Source organism: Haemaphysalis longicornis, unplaced genomic scaffold (genome assembly GCF_048455015.1).
Source record: "Haemaphysalis longicornis isolate Haplotype H1 unplaced genomic scaffold, Haemaphysalis longicornis Haplotype H1 scaffold_5, whole genome shotgun sequence".
Classification (NCBI taxonomy): domain Eukaryota; kingdom Metazoa; phylum Arthropoda; class Arachnida; order Ixodida; family Ixodidae; genus Haemaphysalis; species Haemaphysalis longicornis.
In genome coordinates, this window is record NW_027526385.1 from 136315405 (window position 1) to 136339459 (window position 24055).

A 24055-nucleotide genomic window follows, 5' to 3' on the forward strand; every position below is an offset into this window, starting at 1 on the left:
AACGCGCCCCGATCACACGATTCGGAGCTCACGTTCTTCTTTCTGTTTTTCTTTCCTGCAATGCTATTTCAGAAAACCGCGTCGATGCTTAACAGTATTTTGCTTTCTTTGTTAATTCGAAATTTTTATTAGGGAATTCAGTCCCGTTTGAAACTCAGATGATTCTTATAAACGGTATTGATACACTACAGGTGTTTTCTACCTCTTCCTGGCGAATAAAAAAGTGACATTTCCTTTTTTACAGGCAAATCGTAAATCCACCAAAAGGATTCACAGATCAATGCGTTTTCTTTAGATCTGTTTTAGCTATTGAAGCCTATATCTCGGGGATTGTACGGCGGCAACTTTATCGCATTACTGCAATAGCATCAGAAGCATCATCTAAAAAGCACAACCTTGTCCAGACAAAAACGAACTTGCTATGCCGAATGAGGCCGCACTGCTACTACTTTCCGTCCGGTTTGTTAAAATTTCAATCAGTCAAACCAAACACGCAGCCCATGTTCTTTCTAAGTATAGTGCTTACTATTACTACAATGCATTATAGTTGGATGACAAAAAAAAGCTGCTGAATTTGCTGTCTTTTCTTCACACGAGTGAGCAACAAAAGTGTGGAACATTTTTCGCTCCAAATTTGCTCCGTTTAGGCTTGCATGCCTGTCGATGTCGTCGAAAGGCAATAATGGTCTCCTGCCGCCCCTGAAACTTAAGAAAGCTTTTTCTTTTCCCCTCCAACCTCCCTGGCTGTTCTCCTTCCTTCCTGCTCTTCGATGGCAATAACAGCAATCTTCTCAATTTATTTTTTTTTATGCGCTGCTGAGCACGAGGTCGCGGGTTCGATTCTCGGCCGCGGCGGCCGCTTTTCTGATGGAGGCGAAAAGCAAAAACGCCCGTGTGTGCGAGATTTCGGCGCACGTTAAAGATCCCCAGGTGGCCAAAATTAATCCGGAGCCCTCCACTACGGCGCGCCTCATCGCCTGCGTTGCGTCGGCGCGTTAAAACCCTACAATCAATGAATCAATTTTTTTACCTTCCTACTGATGTTACTGCTCGCGCGCTATCTCATGGTAGACTTCGAATTTGCCCCAATTTTTTTGAGCTTTTTTGAATTTCCCGCCATAAAGACAAAGCCAATTTGTATTCTTTAGTAAATGAGCGTTGTTCCTTGCGATTCTGTACTGACATCTTGCCTCAAACAGGTCGAACGTTGTTTCTGCGCTGGGAAAGAACCAACTTGTATGACTCATGCGAATGGTTTAGTTATATTGGGAACGGTGTTGCCTGCACGCCTTGCTGAAAAATTGGGTCAATTTTTGGCTGGCCGATTAAAGTGAGTGACCAACCGGCAGACCCACATATATACAGAGTGCAGACAGACAGGCAAACACTTCCGCGTTTAGTTATCCCAAGAATGACTATCGTCCTAAATAGAAAAAGCTTATCCTCGGCCAAAGACAATAAATCTCCTGACACGCATTCTATCGCGTGCAATCCAGATGTACGCATTTAGATAGGAGCGTCTCCATAGAGGCCAACTTTGTATCGCCGTAAAACAGGTGTGGATACAAATGGCATGTTCTTTTGTACGAAAAGGTCAACAAAAGTGCGGAATATTTCTTGTTTTGTCACCTTTTTAATGTTCTTGAGCAATAGTTGGCTCCACTCTAACGACCAAAGTAATTCTCGAAACCTAATTTAATTGCATCCGGCTTGTTTTGTCGCTACTCATTGCAGGAAGGTTCGCGAAGCTGCAGATGTCACTGAACGAGCCTGTCAGCTGTGAAATACGCTCCCCTAGTAAATTACTGAATTTGTATTCTCTACTTCCCATCGGCGACAACAAAATATTTGTGTGCTATAAAATCGTGTCATTCATAAGAAGGGTTAACAGCATGTTTGTGATAAATTCTATTTGTGGACAGCGCTGGGTGACATCATACAGGCGGACGAATAAAGTGTGGCTCGTTACACCGGAACAGGAGAGATGAGAGGGCAGCCTGGTTTGAGCGTCGGCGGCTGAGTAAACTTCGGAGATAAGTCAAAACCCCTCAACTGTAGCCACATAACGGTCTGAGTAGGTGTTTATCAAATTCAAAGATTTTTTATGTCGTCTGGTATAGCTCAGCCCGGTTAAATCTTGCGAAACAACAATTCGGCATGCGCCCTGCGATAATATTCGCGCTTTCCTGGAGACACATGCAGCATTTTTTTATTGACACGATTCAGAGCGTGCATCTTAATACAAAATTGGCGGTTTCATCATCGGAGGAACGGTGCTTCTAAGGGCAGCTGTATTTTTTGTACTTCCTTTTCTCTATAAATATTTGTACTTTTGCAAGCTATTGAAAACACAAAAATGTTTCAAGAAAATGAAGCTTGACTAGCGCATAAACTATTGCGTTGGGCGGAAGTAATTCTTAAGAAGTCATCCCCAGTGGATATTCGACTTTCTGTCGTTCAGTGAAGAAAGAGCAAATGTGCAAAAATTTCTGCTACATCTGAAAATTTGTCATAATAGCGCATTCCTCTATTATGGTTCCGGTTCGAGGGTTTCAGCGATTTTATAGTGTACTTAGTGATGTTTACCCGAAAAGCCGGGATTGGTTGTCAATGAAAGAGAAGAGAAAAACTGTGGTTACAAAGTAGAAGGCGGAGGTACTATTTCAACCTTCCTTTTTTTTCACAGTAGTCCCCTATACTCAATACTTCTTTTTCTCGAGCCTCCATTCAAACAGACCTTCGAAAGCTAGTTTTTTAATAACGTAATCTCCACTCGAGGGTCTACTCCTAACGAGGAGCCACTCGTTGCTTTGGAGGAGCCACTGTAAGGTATTGTCTGTGCTACCTTGAAACGGCTCTTTAGTACTACTTCAAGATGGCTGCCTAAGCTCCGCTCGGCTAGAGCTGGCTCTGCTCACTGACTCTTTTGCCGAGTTCGTGGAGCATACAGAGAGAGCGAGAAAGTGTTTTGGCTGTATTCGGAGTATGTCCTCCACTCCATGTGCTCCCTTCACATAGCTGAGTGGAGCATGCCGCACTGCGTTTACAAGCGAAAATTGCTTTCTAGGATCTCCTACACTGGAGTGCACAGTGTGGGAGTAATCCAGAATACTGGGGTTTATTTACGCTCCGAGTAAAACCTATTCGCACTCCACCGTCAAAAGAACCATGGCCAGCTGGTTTACAGGGGCCATTGATGCCATCCACACCTTCCAGTTGGGAGGAAGAAGGTTAGAATAGCGAGGGGACATTTAGGCAGCTGGACCGGGCGGAACATTTGCTTACGTAGAGCGTTAGTTTGGACAGGATGGGTCTGAGCGATAACCGCAGAGGTAGAGACGTGCCGGAGTAATGAGGGTTGTACTCCGCATTGACGAGCCATTCCATGAAGGTGTAGAGGATTTCCGGTCCCGGATGAGAGCGCCACGTCAGCGCATAAGGGGCCTGGCTGAATCCCTTCGAGCATGTCAACGAGGGATATTTGCTGTCACGGTACCGCTTTACCAAAGCGACCGTGCGGGAGCTCCTAAGGTGCCTAGCCGTCGGGTAAAACACCACCATCCGTGGCCACACAGTTGCAGCTGCGTTGCAACTGCTGGTCATGCTGTAATTTTATGGTGCTGAGACATTTCAAGATGTGACGCGAGACCTCGTGAACGTGTCGCAGCCGACAGTCTGCCGTGTTGTCATGCGTGTGACAGATGTTATAGCCGAGCACGAATTTCGAAATTTCGCGATGTTTCCTGTGACGGTGGAAGAACACCGAGATGTCTGTGCGGACTTTTGTCGCATGGTCAAGTTTTCTGTAGTGACGAGACGTAATGATTGCACCCACATTCGTATCAGGTCACCCGGCAAACTGGGCGCTAAATCTTAAGTCATCGGAAAAAGTTTTTTTCATAAAACTGTAGGGTAGAGGCCCTTTTTTTTCTGTCGTAATCCTGGCAATGACAAGGTAACCGCTGTGTAGTACCGCAAGCCATCAGCTTGTACAGACGATGCTACGCTAAGCAATGGCCATGCTACCGTAATCTGCTCACAGGGCGTGGGAACTAGACGATCGCCGCATCGAAGCGAGCGCGCTTGCTGTCTGCTCTAAAGCGTCATTTCTTTTTCTTTTTTCTTCGAGTCGCCAGCGATGCGACACTCCGCCTCTCTCCAAGTGCCAGTCATTTCGTAGAAAGTAGTTGTTTGTCAGCGGACCAATCCTGCATACCAATAGTGCATAGTAGGCATTACCCATTTTCTTCAGCAAACGTTTGATTGCTTTAAAGGCACATTGGATGAGTCTGCCGATTTAAGAATACAGGGGAACCAATGTTAGTACTTCAAGCAGCGTCGTTGTTCCCGTTTTTTCATTTCGTGTCGTTTTCTTCTTCTGTTGGCCTTTCTATTTGTGCCTGCCTGCTTTTTTTATTCGTCATACATTTATTATTATTTATTATTTGGCTAGCGACAGCCTTGGTTTTGAATAACACCGGGAACAGGCTGGGTTTAGCAAAGTATTCTGTCAAATACACCATTTTGATATCATCAATCAAATACAGTGGAACCTCGTTATAACGAAGTAGAATAAGTACAGCAAGTTAGCTCGTTATGTCCGATATTTGTTATAACAGAAGTGGGAAAAATCGGCTGTAAAAAATTGACAATCTGGCTCGCGCAAACGTCCTTGACAAAAAATGCATTTTTTAGGCTTTCAACCCACTATATATAACGTAACGCTTACCTGCGTACTTGTTGCATTCCTAGCTGAATGAGCCGGAACATGAGGGCGTGAAATTACAGCAAAACAAGCTTCGCTTGACAAAACAGGCCTGCATAGTCATTTATTTGATGATGAATTTGATCTTCGTCTGGTGGATACTCACAGCACTGAGCAGGATTGAGTTTTTCACAGTGTCCGCGAACAAACAGGACTTTACGCTTCTGCAGTTTCGGATGCCAGAGGGTTTTTTGAAGTATCTGCTCAGCCTCCTGGTCAAATATTTCTCGTTATACCCGATGTCGCGCGTGGCTCACAGTTAAGTCTCGTTATAAATGAATAAGTGCCATCGAAACAAAGCGCGACCAACCAAAGATCGCATTAGTTCGATATAGCCAATAATTCACCATATCAGCGCTTGTTATAGCGAGGTTCAACTGTAATAGAGAAATCCGGGAGTATACTTAACCCCCTTACATGGCATTCTTTGCTCCGAGAACATCACGTTTAGATGTTTCAGGTGTTGCCCTGTGAGGACTAGACTTGGCCCGTATCAAGCTCTCCGGACTCAGACGGGGTCGCCCTTTAGACGCTCATAGCTTTTGCATAGAGGATGCGCCACCTAGCGAGGCTGTTATTCTCTTTCTCTAATCTTACCGCTCGTTCTTGTAAGCCATACCTCGGATATTTATCGCTAACTTGGACAAGGCAATGCGGCATAAATTTAAGGAATATTCTACGAAAGAAGTACGGTAAATAATCCTAAATTATATCAGAAGATGAGCACATGACAAATCATTTAACGCTGGGTCGTGTTGTCTCATACATTGCCAATCTTATAAATGTGTTACCACCTGTGTAGTTTTACCAGAAATTTTTAATAACGAAGATATCTGGTAGTTCACGCGGGCTTTTAAATTAACGGACCTTTGTAACTTTTGTACCTTTTGTACTTTTTGTACATTGTACCTTTCGCGTGTTTATTGAATAGTTTTTAAGATGTTTCGACGTCACACCGTATGTAGTAGGAAGAATTGAGCGCAAAGAAAGTATCTTCGTAGGTAGACCCACGTAAGCACAGGAGCTACTGCCTTTGATGGATCTCGAAATGGCAATACAATTACGCAATACAATTTCTTGTACACAAATTTTTTAATGGCGGGAAAGCTTTGTGTGTCAGTCGAGCTCGCTTTCTCGTGTAGGTTCGAGTAACACGGTGTGATCCGAAGTGCTTTGTGGTCTTTTCGTAGGCCTTGCCAACATTGAAACGTATGGATGCCCGTGCTGCCAGTACAGAAATAATAACCGTCCCTGACCCCCAAACAAAAATCGGGCGAAATATAAGGCATTCGCTCCTGACATTTGGTAGACAGTTGTTTCATGTGTTATGCCTCTTTTTATTTTCATCTAAACAGAAATAATCTTGAAGCTGTACGTTCTTACGTATTAAATCTGAATATAAATCCCAAGGCACATGCCTATCGGTTTAGCAATCTTGTTAAAGGAAACCGGGCGATTTTTAAAATCACCTTATTTTCTTTATTACCTCTAATTTCTCGGATAACCTAGTGTTTCTTCCCTGGAGTTTGTCATGCTAACTCGCGATGGACAGTTATCCCACACGTGGAGAGCTATACCTATGACCGATGTCACTAATTATATTTCCGGGAAATGAGCTGCTTACGTCAGTAGCGGATGGTAGCGGACGTAAACCTCCGTTGCCGGCCAAGCATCCTGTGTTTTCGACCCGATCTCTTTTGTGGCCTATTTTTACTCTTCTTTAATAGCCGCTTTGAAGACTAACAACGGTTAGGCTTCACTCTTCTTCTTTTGATCAGGGTCGTTCTTTTTATGGCGAAAAAAATTTGGTTTGAAACTACAAGCGAGCAAGCAGAATTTTCTTCCTGCCTGCAGAGCCCGCATCACTAGCTACTACACATTCAAAACGTTCAAAGCACCCAAATTTTCTCCCTGAAAGTACATACAGTCAAGCTGATTTTTGCGCATTAGGGTTTTGTATAATATTGATGAAATATTAAATTAACTAGGAAGTTGAAACGTGAGTTGCATTGAACTTATAGGTGGCATAGTTGATTTGAATCTTAGTTGATGTTACCCTTTCTGTCAGGCGAGCCAGAAACTTTGTATTAAAGGAAGGTGAGGTGTGTGGGTGCCCATAAAAATGGAGTTGCATTCCCGGAGCAACTACGCGTATATCCTCGCTACAATACTGGGAGTTTGAAGGTGACATAGAAGGTCAAGTGCAACCCAATTTAAAAAAAAAACGTTTTGTCCAAACAAAACGCTTCTAACACCCTACGCTGCTGAAACCCAATACTGAGTTTTGGAATCGGTGGTGGTATTATTGGGAATAGCGGCAGCAAACTTCAAAGGCAGTGTTTTTGAAACGCAGCTCTTTTTCAGGGGAAAAGACTTGTGGCAGTGTGGCCCGTCACTTCGATCCAATATATGGTGTTTATTCTGACTATAACTTGTATTGTAGAAACATTATAGAAATAAAGAAATACTTTTTTTTTCCTTTTCGATCCCACACTCACACAGTCTTAAAACCTGGACAATAGATATGTTTCTGAGTAAACGTTTTGCGTAGTATTTATACCTCTCAGTGAACAAGTCTCTGTAGTGTCTGGTTGGTCTCTACGAACTGGCTCACACGGGCAAGATATTGGGTATTTTGTAAACTACACAAACGAAGGTTCTTTCGCTCCACACTGCAAAACTAAAAGAAGTGCTTTCGAATACATGCATACCACGTGATAGAATCAATAACTTTATGTCTGTAAACATTTTTGTTAAGACTGACGTGGGCACGTGGAAAAAAAAGCCGAAATGAATCAGGACAGAGCAAATATTTTTTTTTTTCAGATGTGTTTTCAAATCAAGGCAAAATGAACAAGCCAACATCCTGAACATCAGAGCAAAACGGGCTATGAGGCCTTCATGCTGTTTTTTGAGCTGCAAGAAAATTTATGGGCTTGTCGGCTTCTCTTCTTTTTTTGGATGCAATAGAGTTCATCAGCCACGCACATGTGGCATTCGAGGCCGGGGCGCTATATACGCGCAAGAGCGCGTTAGCCGTGGCCTGTTTCCTATCCAGACTACAGGGCACCTGGGCACTTGTTCTTCTGTGCATGCAGCAAACCCGTAGGCCTGGTGAAGGAGTGGTCATTCAGAGATCGTGTGACTGACGTGGACAGGTGATTTGCAACGACCAATAAGGTTTGATTTTCCAATTAATTCTTTCGAAGTGGCCTTTGCAGCAACTAATTGTTCAAGAAAAACCCTTGTTCGCGGCACCTTTTAAAAGATGCTGTTGTTTCTCTGTCAGCACTTTCCTTCGGCGTCCACACGATGAGTTTCAGCAGCGCTTAGTTTTCAAAAGAGGCACATAAATCAGTAGGTCATATTACAGACAGGAATTTGACAATCACGTCGAGCGTCTAATGGTATATCTGGCTACGGAAGACTTGTGCGTGTAGGGTGGGGTGAGGCCACAGGAAAAAGCAATGGTCAGTATAAATTTGCTTTTAAAATCTGGGACTCTTCATCACAAGCGAAAGGCATTAAACTATGCGTCGAGACGGAGACGCTTTATTCGTCTATAGCGGCGTGATCTGATATTTTGCGAGTCCAGATGCGCCGCCGGAGAAGAGGGAGACATTGCAGCCTCAGCGGCGCCGCGATTCTTGGAACCGCTTGCTTTCTACGAACAAAGCAGCCAGTGAAATGCCGCATGTAGTTGCTGTCAACAATGCTATTTACTTCAATGTAAATATGCAACAGAACAGGGCACAGAATGGTTGTGAATCCTCACCAGCAAGATATACTCAGCTGTGATGTGATGGCTGCTCCCTACGTTTTGACTGTAAATTTGCCGAGTTGTAGCTTTAGAACCTCATCGTTCGGAAAGTGTGCCTAAAACAAAAGTTGAGGCGCAGCATATTGATAAAGCCTCACGGATCACTCTGAACGTACTTCATTGTTAGGCAAAGTGCCAGGCATTGTTCAAATTACCTTCGATCAGGAAAATGTTCTCCTCCACACTCTTACACTTTACGTTTTCACTGTATGAATAGTCTACGCAGTCATTGTTTATCGCTTAGGGAAGAAAAAAAAGAACGTTCTGAATAAGAAAGTTGTAGTTTACGTTAAAACTTCACGTTGCAGGAAGCGAAACCAACGGTTTCAGCGACCATTGTTGCTTTCAAAAGGGTAAGCTTATTGTGGAAATGTACATTGCCGCAACAATTGCCAACCAACGCGTATAACACATAGGGCTGGCACCATATTAGGGAGAGCGCTTTTACAACTGTTCATTACTGAAGCCCAGACAGCAACAAGAACCCGAGGTTTGCACGGTTCTGGGCATTCACGAAGCTCTGAGGATATATTATGGGGGTAAAAATTACCTTCCGATTTCCAGGGCATTCCAACACTTCTAGTTGTTACAACTGTCTGTTTTGTACAAGGAATAGGTTTTTTGTAATTTGTTCAAGGTATGGTTTTGCGAGAAACAAAGTGGCTTGATATAAATTTCTTGCAGACCTGAAACTATTTCTGCCGAATTGTATTTTAATCGATTCACAAAGGCCCCTACAAAGTTGTTTTCAGCTCTTAAAATTATCATTATTTTTTTTCAACTTTGTCAAACATGTTCAGTGGGGAAGATATTTGCAGTATTTATTTACAGCGCTCTCTTCACCAGGATGTCTGTCCGTGAAAGAAATGGAACAGAAGGACCAAAATGTGGACCTGCGGTAGAGAAGGCTGATTTCTACGATGCAATTGTGGATGGTTACGCTGCAGAAAGCCTAGCCATCTTGGACGGGTTTCACGAGGCTTTCTGGCGCTGCGAGAACGAGGAGCAACAACAGTACATCGACGTTGGCTGCGGACCTGGCAGCTTCACGCAGAAGTACGTGTTTTTCGTGGAGAAAAAAACTGGCGGTTAGTGCGAACGAAAAATTTCAATGGTAGCTAAGGGTCACAATCAGCGATAGCGTGGGAGTCTCGAAAAAATGTTTTCTTTTTTTATTTCTAAGTTCTTAGCGCCTTGGAAAGCAAGCAAAGCCTGAAACGTTCATATCATGCTTCCTGGTCGCACCAGGGTTAGCGAAAAATTTCTAAAACATTTTTTCTACTAGTACATCAGTTAATTTAGGGCACGTTCAGGTGTCAAACGCCAGACATATCTGTTGATTTCTGTATGTCATACTAATGTGTAAACGTTGGTCTACAAGGTTTTTTACTAGCAGCCACTTAATTGGGAGGATCACGGTTCGTCGCAAATTACGTTTTTACTTGTTTCCTAATAACTGTTCCAGCCATTGATATTCCGATTCATTTCTGAATAAAAATACTGCCCGTACAGCAGTTCAAAAAGAACTCACAAAAATTCGGCCTAACAAAAGCATAATTGGGATAGGTTCAGTTTTAAAATCACACCATTCCCATAGTTGAATTACATTCAATTATCCCGCGCTCGCATCGCTCGTGTGCCATTTGTTGGTACAGCGCGCAGCGTTCATGAAACCTTAGCCCTCTTTTGAGAGTTCATGTTATTTGCCATAAAACTGTTATACTTATTCACTAAACGCACGAAGTTATTCACTAAACCTAGTTCCCACGCGTATACAGGCATTTGACGGAAAAATCGTCGTACAATTTCCTCCGGGATTCTCCAAAACATACGCCTTTTTCTAAGCAACACGTATCCGGTAGGAGGGCATGTCTTGAGAACAGGCGAAAATTCCTAGTTGGGCACAACTCCACCGAAGACCAACTAATTAGAGGAAGAAACGAATCCCTGAATATGTGTTTCACTCGCTGGTATACACGCCCATGTGGTACCGCCGGATGGTACCGCTATTTGCCATTTTCTGTGGTTGATTGTTATCCATAAAACGCATTAATATAAAACTTCTCATGCGCATATACTCGTTTCATCGCATCAACGTCTTTCAATTTCGTCCAGGATAGTTCTAAAAATGACCGGCTTCCGCCGTTTTCTTTACTCGAACCCCTCCGAAAGAAGCTAATGTATTCACAGTGAACGGGAATGCCTAATTATGTACACCTCAGCGGGAAATGAGGATGAAAAAAAAATAACTAAGTATTATTATACCCTGACAATAAAAACTGGCACCGACCAAGAATGTTTAAAATCCAAAAAAGACGCTTCGGCACCCGTACGGGAGCCGAGATGTTTTTTTTTGGATTTTAAACATTCTTGGTCGGTGCCAGTTTTTATTGTCATGTGTTTTCCCGACCAGACGGGTTTCCGTCCAACCCTCGATTTCATTATTATACCTATTATACCTTCGTAATGTTGAATTACCGGTGTATAGCCGGTTACTATCAATTGTTTTGCATAATTTTGAACCCCTTCTACCTAAAAATTACGTTCATATTGCTCACCAAAATGCAAGCTTGAATTCAGTGCTGTATATTAGGTACCTTTCCTTGCCGAGAGATTTAGAAATTTAACACAGCACCTTTTCCACGCTCCCGCGTATAGCTCAAATTGGAAAGACGAGCATTTAAATCTACGTGGGAAGATACAATCAGTGACCTGAATATTGGTTAGTATGCCTCAAAAATGAATAAGAGTGAAGGGGCAAACAGCCACGATCTTGTCTATGCATACACAGCTTTCGCACTCAAAATTCCAAGCGCTCGAAAAACTACTAAAACGATAGTAAGAAAACGAAATTACGCCTACAGCGACGTGCCGAAATGGATATGAATATTAAAAATACATTGGAAAACTCTGAATAGTTGCTGCGTAATTCTTTGTCAAAAGTTACTGACCACACATTTCAATGGGATAATTATCATGTCAGTGGGACCTGTCATAACAAGTAGCTAATCTTGAAACAGCGTACAATGCATGGTTTTGGCCTGAACATTAGCTGCACGAATATACATGGGAAAACACTGAATAATTCTGAAGTAACCCCTTCTGAAAGAACGGTTATGCACCAGAAAGCTGCACCTAAAAGACATATTGAGTCGTAGAAAGGATGTGTACAATGATATTGTATCTATTCTTGCAGTGAAACACCTTGGGTATTTTAATATTCTAGTGTTTTCCGACACAGAAATTCCTGACTGTGCTTAAACAATAAAGCCCCCTTTCATGTGGGTACCTCGTTGGTGTGGCGTATAAAGTTCTGTGCCCAACCTCCATTTTTGTACCAGATTACGCAGAGTAGACAACCAGTGTTGCCCTAATTTGTTTATAGACACACAAGGAACACAGGAATATGTTTCTATAAACGTCGAGAAAAAACCGTATGGTTCTGAAAGCCAGTCGCTGTTTCCGCCTTGCAGATACCTTCTGCCGCGTTGTCTGCCATGTCGTAGACTGGTGGCCGCAGACAAGCGAGAGGCTATGCTAAAGCTTGCAGCTGAGAAGTACCCGCACCCAAAAATCCACCACAAGCAGCTGGACATCCTAGGCGACGTGGACAAGTTCGTGCGTGCGGAAGGCCAGTTCCAGAGGGTCTACTCATTTCTGATGCTGCAGTGGGTCAGAGACCAGCGGCAGGCCATGGCGAACGTCGAGAAACTCCTGCTCCCCGGTGGAGAATGTCTGCTAGTGTTTGAAGGCAACCTGCACTTCTTCGATCTCTTTTTTGCAATGATGAACTCACCGCGCTGGGCCAAGTACGCGCACGTAAGTGGTCCGTGTACTTTGCGATTGCTGTCTGGGGCGGTTTATTTTGCCGTCTTGTGGCTGCGTATTGGCCTATCGGTTGCATTGGCTAAGTTGAAAAAAGCGCATGCCCGGATATCGCCAACAAAAAAGGCTCAATAAAAGCGAATAAAAATTCTGCTTCTTACTAAAGAGACAGTGGCCGTGATGAAAATAGAACCCGGAGATGCGCGCGGAAAAGCAAGCTAGAGGAGAAGTACTCCACACCAACAGGATTTCCAACACAACGTTAAAGGTTCTTTAACTGTAACGAAACGTGCAAGGAATTAGTTAAACGCAGTAAATAAGCACACTTCCCCTACAGCTCGTTAGCGCATGCGTTATAAAACACAAGGAAAAGTTGCACGATACCGGTTTCCACCTGAAGCATTAAAGAATTGGCTGGTGATTACGATACTCTCTAATGCGATATTTAGGCGCAGCAGCAGTGCGCTGAGGCAGCACTCACTCGTGGGTTCTCTCGGCGGCAGCTATGGTTAGTCTCAGCGTCGGCAGCGCGAAGTGCGTCTCAGGAAGAGACCGTGAACGGGCACGCCCCGTCACGTTTTCGCCACGTGTGGCGCCGTCGAGCGTGCGGGCACAGCATACTGCCCCCTCCGCTCCCCCACCGCACACTTTCGGAGAGCGCTGGCTCACGCCGCCACGGCGAACCGCCCTCCCCTCCCAATCTCGCGGCACTCTCCTCCTTTGCTTTTTTCGATCGTCCGCTTTTTCTTTCACTCCTCGGTCCAGCCATCGTTCGCTCGGTCACTGCGACGGCGACGCTTCTCAGCCCGCGAACGGGCGACAAAGGGCTGCGTCTTAAAACATGGCACTGTGCACATGGTTTGTCCATACTTCACGCGCACTTCACAGCGCTTCGAGACAGTTTTTTTTAGTACATGGTCGATTCTCGCGCTCTTAGCATCATGCAGTCGAATATATCGCGCATGTCGAACTAAGTGGGTAGTTTCAAAGGCAGAAAAGTTTTATAAGAGCACCAATTTTATTGCGGGAGTGGCGCCCTCCTTCCACGCACCAATGCAGTATCTGGGCTATATAGAACAGCTCTTTCAACCAGCGGGAGTGGCCGAGGACAGCAATAAAAAGAGCAAGCGACACCCAGAGCTTGTGGTCAAGGAGGGGGGTGCCGAATATTGGTTATAGGAATGTATCGTATGATGCGAGGGGTGCCGTTGTCGTTACTGTTGGTTCCTTATATTGGTAAATTCAATGGCTCGCTTGCTATGAAGTTTTTATCTCGTACAGATGATGCTGCGGAATCCTCGGAATTATTTGATGCACAAAAAGTTCGGCTTGATCTTTTGGTGTGATAGTGTAAAGATAGTCTGACCGTAGTTTCTCTTTATGGGAAAACGAATTAAAGTATTTAAACTGGGAGGCTGTCCTGTACTTAAAAAAAAATAAGCTGCTGCAAAGTCGACCTAAATGGCAGAAAACCCAGAGGTTTGGCTTGAATAACATATAAAACACATATATTTCACCGAAACCATTGTGGAGTATCCAAACTACAGAGTGCAAAATTACGTTTAATACTCATAAAAATGGTCAGATAATAAAGGCACACTGTTTTGTTTTGAAAATATATCTTCCATAAACAGGTGGTGCAAGATTTGATACCTCCAACGAGAACTATAACGGATGTGGTTGCCCTGAGGAAGTATGCAAGCGATCTGGTGAAATCGACAAATCTGGTTCCACTCGCTACTGAAGTTTTCTCTTTTCCGGCTCTAAAGCTATGGGAGAAAGAAAAGATGATCGGTGAGTACACCAGCCAAGTGTTAGTTTATAAACACACGGCTGAAACAATAGTTGCGGTCATCCTTTGATAGGTTTCAAAGATGTATCTTTTGTGCATAGCCATAGTTGGTGGGTCGGATTGTTCAAATTTGGGCGCGTAAACTAATTACCTGACAGGTTACATATATGACATATTTTTAGTTTTCAGGGGTGCGTTTTTAGGAAGGAACTTTTTATCTATTTCTGAAAGCTTTAACTGTCGTTCTAATCGATATTTATTTATTTATTTATTTATTTTCAATACTGTGAGCCCTTCCGGGCTGTTACAGGGTGGGAATACAATGCAAGGTTCACACAAACAATGCATTCAAATTTTGCACAAAAGTGTCAACCGTATTGTTGATAGGAAATACACATGGGTTTAATTTGTTCCACTCAACAATTGTTTTGACTTTCGTTTTCATGCGATGCACATGTTAAGGTACAATGTTTGCGCGTAATTTACATATAAGCTTTTTTTACTCCACGCCAGTCGTTTCTAAAGAAAATCTGCCCTACCTTTGGTATCATATGAGCCTATGGCAACCAGTAGTAAACGACACAAGATCTCCTTTCAACTCGGTTTTTCAGTTAGATATATATGGTTTCAACAACAAAAAAAAAAAACAGCGAGCGTTAACACCGGTAGAGAATGAAGATAAATTGAAATCAGGCCTAAGAAATTACTATGAAAATGAATACGCTCAGTAGTTGATAGAAAATAATATATGAGCACCTTTGTTCCGTCCAGTCGGCCTTTCCGTTAGGGAATACGCGTTTACAATTCTTAGCATACAAGGTGTGATTTGACGTGACATTCTTGGGTGCTAAAGGGGAGACTGGAGTCAGACGTCAAGAAGACGGTGTGTCTTGCATGCAGCGGACATCCCCAGAAAATAGAACGAACTCGTAGGTTACTTCTCAGCGGTGGGGATGACCGCTTCAACTTCGTGATGTTAAAACTAAAAGAGCATCTGTGCATCCGATTTATAAATATTAAAATGGGCTTCTTTATTATTTATTGATGATTTGTAATTTAATATTTTGTTATCATAGAAGATCGGAAAGGGAGTAAGATAGGGGGATACCATCTACAGCATGTCTTGATGCATGTATAGAGAGCTTGACTGGGAAAACATAGCATTAAGCATAAACAGGGAATAACATAGTCATGCTGAATGAGTCTTCAGAACACCCGTAAACAGTTTATCGGGATCCAGAAGAAGAAAGCACGGATGTGGATATAAAAATAATAATGAATAAATGTAACGTAATGCGGCATAAGCATACCAAGAACGTCCTTTCCAGCTCAGGAAGCAAAATGCTTGAAGAAGTAAAAGAATGTAACTACCTCGGACAGATGGTTAATGCTGACCCGAACTATGACAGAAAATTGGCGCAGAAGAGATATGGGTTGGAGTGCACTCCGCAAGCACTCCCAAATAATGAATAGTAAGCTACCTCTGTCCCTAACTGTGATTTGAAACACAACAACAACAAAAAAAAAAACGTGGACGGTGAATACAGAGTAGACAAGACAGTCGCTTCTTGCCTAATTATTTTGGGCCTTGTTCTGTGTACTCTGTATTCGCAGCCCATGTTTCTTGGTTGCGCTTCAAATCATGGCCACTATTAACCACCTAGCCCAGCAAGACGTTCTCTATCCCTAGGTTGGCTCAACAGGCCTTGGAACGAGGAATGTTGGCAGTAACATTCAGGTACAGGGAAGGAGCTACTTAGCCCATAGAACATACAGGATAATATAGTTCAAATAAGGAAGAAGAAATGGACTTTGGCTGGCAATGTAGAGAGACGAATCGCCAAACGGTGGACAATACAGGTAACACAGCAGATACCAAGAGATGGGTCTTGAAGAAGGGTAAGGCGATTAATCCGTTGGAGGGATGGAATAAAGAAATTCGGGGGGAAACAGTCGACTCGAACAGCGCATGGCAGGAGCGGTTGGAGGTCAATGGGTTTCTTTAGTTGGAGGTCAAGCTAAGTTGCCTTAGTCCTGCAGTGGGCCTGAGTAGGCTGTTGCTGCTGCTGATGATGATAAACGATAGCGCTGCTTCGTTGCTTAGCAAAATATTTTAATATTTAGAGCTTGTCGCTGTTCCCTCAACGGTGTTATTATAATTCGAGCCTAGATTTGTAGGTGGCTGTTACCAGGAAGTACTAAATAACGGGGCTTGGAAACTGATGGCAGGTTTGCGTTACCTTCTAGAATTTTAAGAGAAGTATGCTAGGGGAAGAAACCGGAAAGAAATATTTATTGATCAGTGACATCGCGAGCTTTTAGTGTTTAGTGATAATGATAACTTGAATTAAATGCTTAGAAAAAAACCTTACCTGAGGGCAAATATGCGGTAAAAATTGAACATCACATCCGAAAAAAACTCTCCCGCTATCGCCAATGTTTACGTTATTAAAATGCGTTAAAAGTAATAAGTGAGAAGGTGAATAGTTTATTTTCGCGTCCCGAGTAAGACACTGCTGATGAAATCACAAAAGGCCTTGTCTACAAGAATAATCCAACGATGCTGCAGGCCCCGAGGATGGGCCGCACTAAGTCTGCCACTATCATCATGAAGGCACAACGGTGCCGTATTATGTATACTACCGTTGAACATCGCTGCTTCATACACAAGAAGCGACCCAAATTGTGCGACGGATGCGGCAGGCTCCGCCATCGCGCCGACGTATGCCCAACACCCGACAAAAAGATCTGCAAGATCTGCGACACCATATCACCGCCCAAGTGAGCCCTCTGAGGAGGGGATCATCCAGCTGGCGAGAAGACGTGCCGACTGCGATTTTAAACCCCCTACGTTCTCATGAATCGTAAGTGGGAAAAACAACAGCAACAGAATAACAACCGTCGACGACCACAAATCAGTGGGTACAACGGAGCCTCGGCGTTGTCTATACTCCATAAAGACGAGCCACGCGAAACGACAACCGGCCAGCGTGGTTGATCGGGGTCATTCCCACGGTTCCCGAAGCATGAACGACCTAGCAGACGGGACGTGAGTCGCGGGCCAGGGACCAGGAACAACTCGCCACGTAGTCAACACCTGCGACACCCAAGCCCCAGTATACCTGGCCGCCAGAATCACAGACGCAAGTCGAGATCCCTGTCTCGAAACGGAAGACACCAGAACGGAGGCAACCAAATAAACAAGGTGAGCTGGCTAAGCACGGACTCTCATGGCAGAGCCTCCCGAAAGCGTAGTGCCCCTACGAAAGGCGTTCCTGGTTCTGAACATTGAGATTAATAGCCCAAGATAACAACAATTTTGCAGCTTTCAGAGCTTGTCATCTCGGAAAATACAGCCCTCCAAGCTGAACTAGCTCAAGGGAATCAGTGCGGACTCAACGATATCCCCTTCCGCACGCAAGCTAGCCCCGGCCGATAATTATTGAGGACAGCCCAACCAGGTCGTTACACCAGCGAAGCAATCGCCTGAAATTATTTCAGAAGAGCTGTGCAGACGCGATGGACGACACACTATCCGGCTGTCCACCGTCGAAATGTAAGGCCAACGAATCGGTCCTCGGTAGTTCTAATCAGCCCACATTCGCAGTCCCTAAAACATACGTCGATGAGAACATGATCGGCCAATTTAGAAAATACCTCAGTAAGGCCATAACCGAGACGCTCAGCGCCAAATTGAAGGCCATACTGGCGGAACTGGCCGAAAATGTCTGTTCCGAGATTTCCCCCCTTAAAACAGGGGTTACAGCCTTAGAACGCGCCACCCCGTGGATGGTCAGCGATGGAGGAACGGGCGCAATAGAATTGACTAGGCCCTACTTCCGCCCAGCCTCAGCGGAAAACTCCAAAAGTCCTCACGAACATGACTAATTGCTTACAACCGAAATCCCGGAACTCCAGTACGCTTGTCGTCTGGCAATGGAACTGTCGAGAATTTCTGAGGAAACGCGCCCACCTTGAACTAGTTATGAGGACCAAGGATTGTAATGAAATGCCTGACGTTGTTTGTCTCCAAGGGACCGGTGCTTTTGCAAAGATCATCAATTACAAATCTTGCGGAGACTTAGAAGAAGACGCCGCAGGTGTTAACTCAAAGGAAAAACTCACGGTTGCTACTCTCGTGAGGCGAAGCCATTCGTCGCGATGCCGGGGTGGGCACGTCGACAGCGGCGCACGTTCTTGTTAAAAAAATTTCAGGCAGCAAACATAGAACACAGAGCATATTTGTACTTAGCATATACAGCTGTTCTCAAAGCACCCACAAATTCGGTAAACGTTTTCATAAAGCCCTCGAAATGCCCAGGAGAAACACACTAATAGTCGTCGGAGATTGTAACGCTCACCACACCAAGTACAGATATAAACGGGACACGATTAAGTGGCAAAACGTCTGGCTCGATGAGCAGAAGGAGGGCGTCGCCTTGATCACTGACCCGATACAGCCCACCCGCATCGGAAACAGCCTGAGTGGCAATATAAAACACGCCTAAAGATGCCCCTTGGCTTAACAGTCAAGAAAACCTCAGCAGTGAACGCAACGTCGTCGTTATTGCGGTCGAATTCAGGTCACTAAATACTGCTACGGTAAAAACATCCACCTTATCGATTGGGATGCCTTCCGCAAAATAAGAGCCGCCCAAGATACCTCATCTGATCTTGCAAGCAACCCTTTCATCGAAAAGCCATCTGACATTCGGGAATAGAGAGAACATCTCTGCAGGAATGCTAAGCAGGCTAATGAAGAAATACCAGCAGATGCAGGCCTCTATTAAGCCGATGCAAAGCACTTTCACATGTGGGAGGCCCAGCACAGTTCGCACCACAGACTTCGGAAACAAAGGCTAAATCGCACCCTCAGCAGCGGCTCGCTACTCTCAATCGCGACATCGAAGATTACACAAATAAACTAACACGCAAAATAGGCAAAGCACGTGTGATCGAATAGAACATCAAATTGGACTGTCAAAGACCTGGAATATTCGACGCTGTCCCATCGACCCGACAATACTAAAAACACACAGGGAAACATCCTCAACGTGCTTCAACACAACTTTAAGGGTTTCGATACCGAGCTAATCAAGACAATTAAAGATAGATGTTTCGGAGATTCCGCACGTGAGGTCCCCCCCTGCTACGCCGGACGGGCAAACGACCTCCTTGATCGAACCATCATGGTAAATGAAGTCCAAGGTACCATCTCGACCCTACGAACTCGCTCGGCGCCAGGTCCAGATGGCATGACGAATAAATTCCTCCGAAATCTGGACGATGACTCAGTTAAAGCCCTCACCCTGTATAGGAACGTGTGCTAGGAAAGGGGCCAAATACCCGACATGTGGAAAACGGCAAAGGTGATTATGATCCCGAAATTACGCAAGAAAGTGCAGCCCGAAAACCTCAGACCGATTTTGGCTCACGTCTTTTGTAGGAAAGTTAAGATAGCGCGTAATACTCAACAGGCTCAACAGCTACATAGGGGACAACGGTCTCTTCGTGCACACGATGATCGGCTTTCGACCAAAAATCTCTGCACAAGATGTGATTCTGCGCCTAAGATACGACGTCATAGACGGGGTACACTGCTCCACACTTGACGCTAAAGTCCTTTTGGGTCTTCACCTCACAAAGTCCTTTGACAACATCAGACACTTGACTATTCTCACGAACCTGAGTGAACTCGGTGTCGGCAAAAGAATCTACGACTACATTGGGAACTTCCTTTCAGACCGCACAGCTACCCTCGCTGTAAGGGGAATCGAATCGGGTGCGATAAAGCTGGGAACAGGGGGACACCGCAAGGCTGTGCCATCTCCCATTTTCTTTTCAACGTTTCCATGATTGGTCTTCGAAAAATTTTAAAGTGAATTAAAAGCCATCAACATAGCCTTTGCGCAGAGAATGTTAAGCTCTGGGTAAAGGGAGGCAGTGACGGTCACATTCAGGGCACGCTGCAACCGGCAATCGAAGCAGTGGAAGATTGCGTCATTCCTCGCGGTCTCAACTGCTCTCCGTAAAAATCGGAGCTTTTACTATATCGACCAGCCAGTCAAAGTCGGTGCACAGATAAGACCCCTTCGGAAGTCCAACTCTTCGCTGGGGGTGGAACACAACGCGCCCCCACAGCGACAAGCATACGGGTACTTGGCCTTCTAATACAGGAAAACGGACACAATTCCGGAACCGTCCTCGCTCTCAGAAAGAAGGTTTATCAAACCACTCGACTCATCTCGCGTATTGCAAGCCGCCGTCACGGCATGAAGGAGCACAATCTCGTAAAATTAGTTCGACTTTGTTCTAAGCATGATAACGTATGTTACTTCGTTCTGAGACATTAAAACGGACGAAGAACTTAAAATTGACGCTTAAAATTGAGGCGAACTTACAAACTAGATATCGGGATACCCCTTAGCGCATCGACCGAACACTTTGAGGCACTTGGGCTACGCAATACGCTAAGCGAACTCATCGAAGCTCAACACTTAGTGCAATGAGGACGATTGGAAGACACATCCTTGACTCTGTTGGCATCACCTATCCCAGTACTGCCCCAACCAAAGTACCACTACCTCCAGACATAAGCGAAGGCATACTCATTCCATTTATTCCAAAAAACACGCATCCCGTGCCCTATAAAGAGCCATGACCCGCGCGGGCCAAAGCGCTACACAAGAAGCACGAAAATTCAGAGAACGGGGCATACGTGGACGTAGCCGATTACGAAGACCGCAATGTCATGAAATCCATTGTAATCGAACGGCACGGAAATTCCATAGCTTCCCGTGCGATTCGCGTGAACGAACCGGAAGTGTGAGAAGAGGCGGCCATTTCACTGGCAATGAAGGCCTCCACAAAAATCAAATGCGTAATTGGTGATCTCAAATCTGCCATTATCAATTTTTCTAAAGGGCGAATCTCCCCAGAAGCGTCTGCAATCCTTAGATCTGGCTTCCGTAGTCATGCGCGGTCCGGCAAAATGTACCGATTATGGGCACCTGCCCACTCCAGCCTGGACAAAAACGAGTGCGCACGATGCTGCTCGAGGATTCACTGATAAAGCTGACATCGAGACTAACAGCCCATTAGTTCATTCGCTCCGATGGCCGGGCAGGGATCGGCTCGTGTCCTATATGGACATAGCAATAACTACCGTATGTAACGCGTTTCCTCCCGTTCACTCGTCACTCAATACGAGGCAATCTGTCGTATGGCAACTGCTTCAGGCGAATACGTATCTGAACCCAGTTACGTATAGCTACTGCTACACAAGGCAACGTTCATACAAATGCCGCAAATGCAAAGAAAGGGCAGAGCTAGCACATATGCAATGGGCTTGCCCGCAGGCGGCTACACCGGCGCACAGAATAAGTCAGGCGGAGCAAAGGGAAACCGTGTTGCTTAATTCCTACCCACTGGATCAAATCTGGGCCATCCAGCCGGCTGAGGACGCTGCTAGAGGCCAAGGGCTTTTGACCGACGCCTAGGATCACCAACATTCCCCAATAAAGTTATTCCTCTCTCTCTCTCTCTCTCTCTCTCCTCTCTCTCTCTCTCTCTCTCTCTCTCTCTCTCTCTCTCTCTCTCTCTCTCTCTCTCTCTCTCTCTTTTCTCTCTCTCTCTGTCATGTCGCATCCTAGCCGCTTGAAAATGATCACACTGACGTTAACCTTAACGCAAATTAACTTCGGGAACCTTCGTTGGGATGTCGGTACAAGAATATTTGCTGACGAGATTTCTAAGAAGCAAGATGTGAATTTATTGTAGGCAAGAAATGTCAGGACTAAAACGAAAAGAAGTTTGAAAATCCGGTCATCTTTGATATAGACATTACTCCTGGTCTCTGAATGATTTACAGCACCTTTTTAAATTTATTAATACCGATTTTGTTACCAGTTGCATTTGCAAACATAATAGCGCAATGTGGAGCAAGTGATTATACGTGTAAACCAACTCATATTAGAGGCATACTCTGATGGTCATATTCTGTGAAATAAACAAATATGTAGGAAAAAACTACTTTTTTGAAGTTTTAAGAGCAAACGCCATTGATGCTACCTTAAAATTGCGAGAATCGTTGTCTAGGGGGGCATATCCTTTTTTAGGTGACCAGAGCTTACCAAGTGCAGAAAACTGTTGTAGAATGATTTCAGAGAAGGTTGCAATGATGAGGTCATCAACAATATTTAATTTCTCAAGTGAAACTCCAAACATAGGCGAAATCACTTAGGCTCATTAAACTTAATCGCTGGTGGCCTTGAAGGCAAGTTTTAACTGCGAAGCTGTTTAGCAAGTCGTAATTTTTTCTGCCGTGAGTAAGAATACAAAAAAAATTGTAGAGCACGCGCACGCGAGGGCGGGCCTCGGGGCGACCACGCGGCAGTTGACAAAACCAACAAAATGTCTAGCGTTCGTTCGTGTGGACAACCGCCCAGTGTCCCCTGCGCATGTTTGTCAAGCTAAGCATACCCACTTAGGGAGATTGACCAAGATTGTCCAAAATAGGTAAGAGAACTCAGCGTCCGCCGCGATCATGGCAACACTTGCTCTGAACCAGAAAGACTGAAGTGAACGCCGTAATTGTGGCAACACTCGCTCGGAACGAGAAAGACACGTCATAGTGGACGCCCTTTCAAGGAGATTTCCAAGGATCATCCCTTAGAACAAGAAAATAAAGGAAGCTCGCACTTTAAGCAACTCTGGGTGGCAATTGTGGCAACACTCGCTCGGAACGAGAAAGACAATTCGTAGTAGACGCCCTTTCAAGGTGATGTCCAAGGATCATCCCTTACAACAAGAAAATAAATGAAGCTCGCACTTAGAGCACGAACGATGGAGTGAAGGTTGCGGCAGCGAAGAAGCAAATCGGCATCGATCGTGGGATTAAACCTTGGTGATGGCACTAAAAAGTTGCGTACAGCTTCGCTTCCTTCAAATTTTACCCGTTAGTGTGAGCTTGCTGCGTTTCTTACTATTTTCTTCGCTGGTCGGAAGCGTTGTGTTTGGTATAACGTTTAGCCATTCTAGGACATACCGGCTACTCCAGGAAGTGAAAGGTTCTCGGTCGTGATGCGTGGTCACCAATTGTTGTGAACATTACCTTGCACTTCTTATTTTTTTTTCAGAATCCTTTTTGTCATTCAACCCCGTGTACGCCTTGCTGAATGACCAAGAAAAAGTCGAACTGGCCCAGTTTACGAGAGAGTTCACTGACAACCTGTTTGTGAACGAAATGGGAAAGGAGGACGCTAAGCGGAAGATACTTGTTATCCACGCCTACAAGAAGCTGAAATAAAACTTCTACTACCATACTACTTCATAATACAATAAATAATCTTTCGAATAAAATAAAATCTGTGCCATTACATTTTGTTGGTTCTCGGTGTCCCGCATTGTTGCAGGTGCGAGAGCAATCGCCACCACAGAGCGAAGTTTACAAGATGGCTTTAGGTAACATATCTGCCCATGAAATCATGGAATTCTGGTATATTCTAAAAATAGAGCTCCAGTTTCTTGTAAGTCAACTTTTCTGTACCTGATAACAGTTACTCTGCCATTTTTTAATAAAACATGAGCGCCTACATACGCGACAACCAAAGTACAAATGATGTTCTATGGTTTCCGTCGTAAGGCCTCAACACTGTAAACGGTGGCCTGTATAAGGTGTACAGTGACAGCATTAACTGTCTTAAAATGCCGGTTCCTTGGGGACAAAACCGCATGGAACGGCGAGATTTTAAGCCACATAGACTCAAAAAGAAAATGTGCCGTGACTCCACGAATCCGCCAAATAAAACAAAATCATACCAGTTTTACCGTTTTATTGGGCTTTTGGACAACT

The 24055-nt window shown here is 44.6% G+C and overlaps 1 protein-coding gene across 2 annotated transcripts; it reads left to right on the forward strand.

Moving 5' to 3' along the window:
• The first annotated feature begins 7756 nt into the window (after positions 1–7756).
• LOC144138712 (juvenile hormone acid O-methyltransferase-like) lies at positions 7757–23579 on the forward strand. 2 transcript variants are annotated; one of them, XM_077671121.1, is made up of 5 exons: positions 7757–7945; positions 9417–9641; positions 12059–12404; positions 14045–14204; positions 23340–23579. In XM_077671121.1, exons 2-5 carry the CDS (start codon positions 9433–9435, stop codon positions 23507–23509), a joined length of 885 nt encoding a protein of 294 aa, XP_077527247.1. In that variant the 5' UTR covers positions 7757–7945; positions 9417–9432; the 3' UTR covers positions 23510–23579. The 2 variants fall into 2 exon arrangements, with proteins under 2 accessions (XP_077527247.1, XP_077527246.1); XM_077671120.1 differs by having other exon boundaries at positions 9432–9641.
• Positions 23580–24055: the final 476 nt, after the last annotated feature.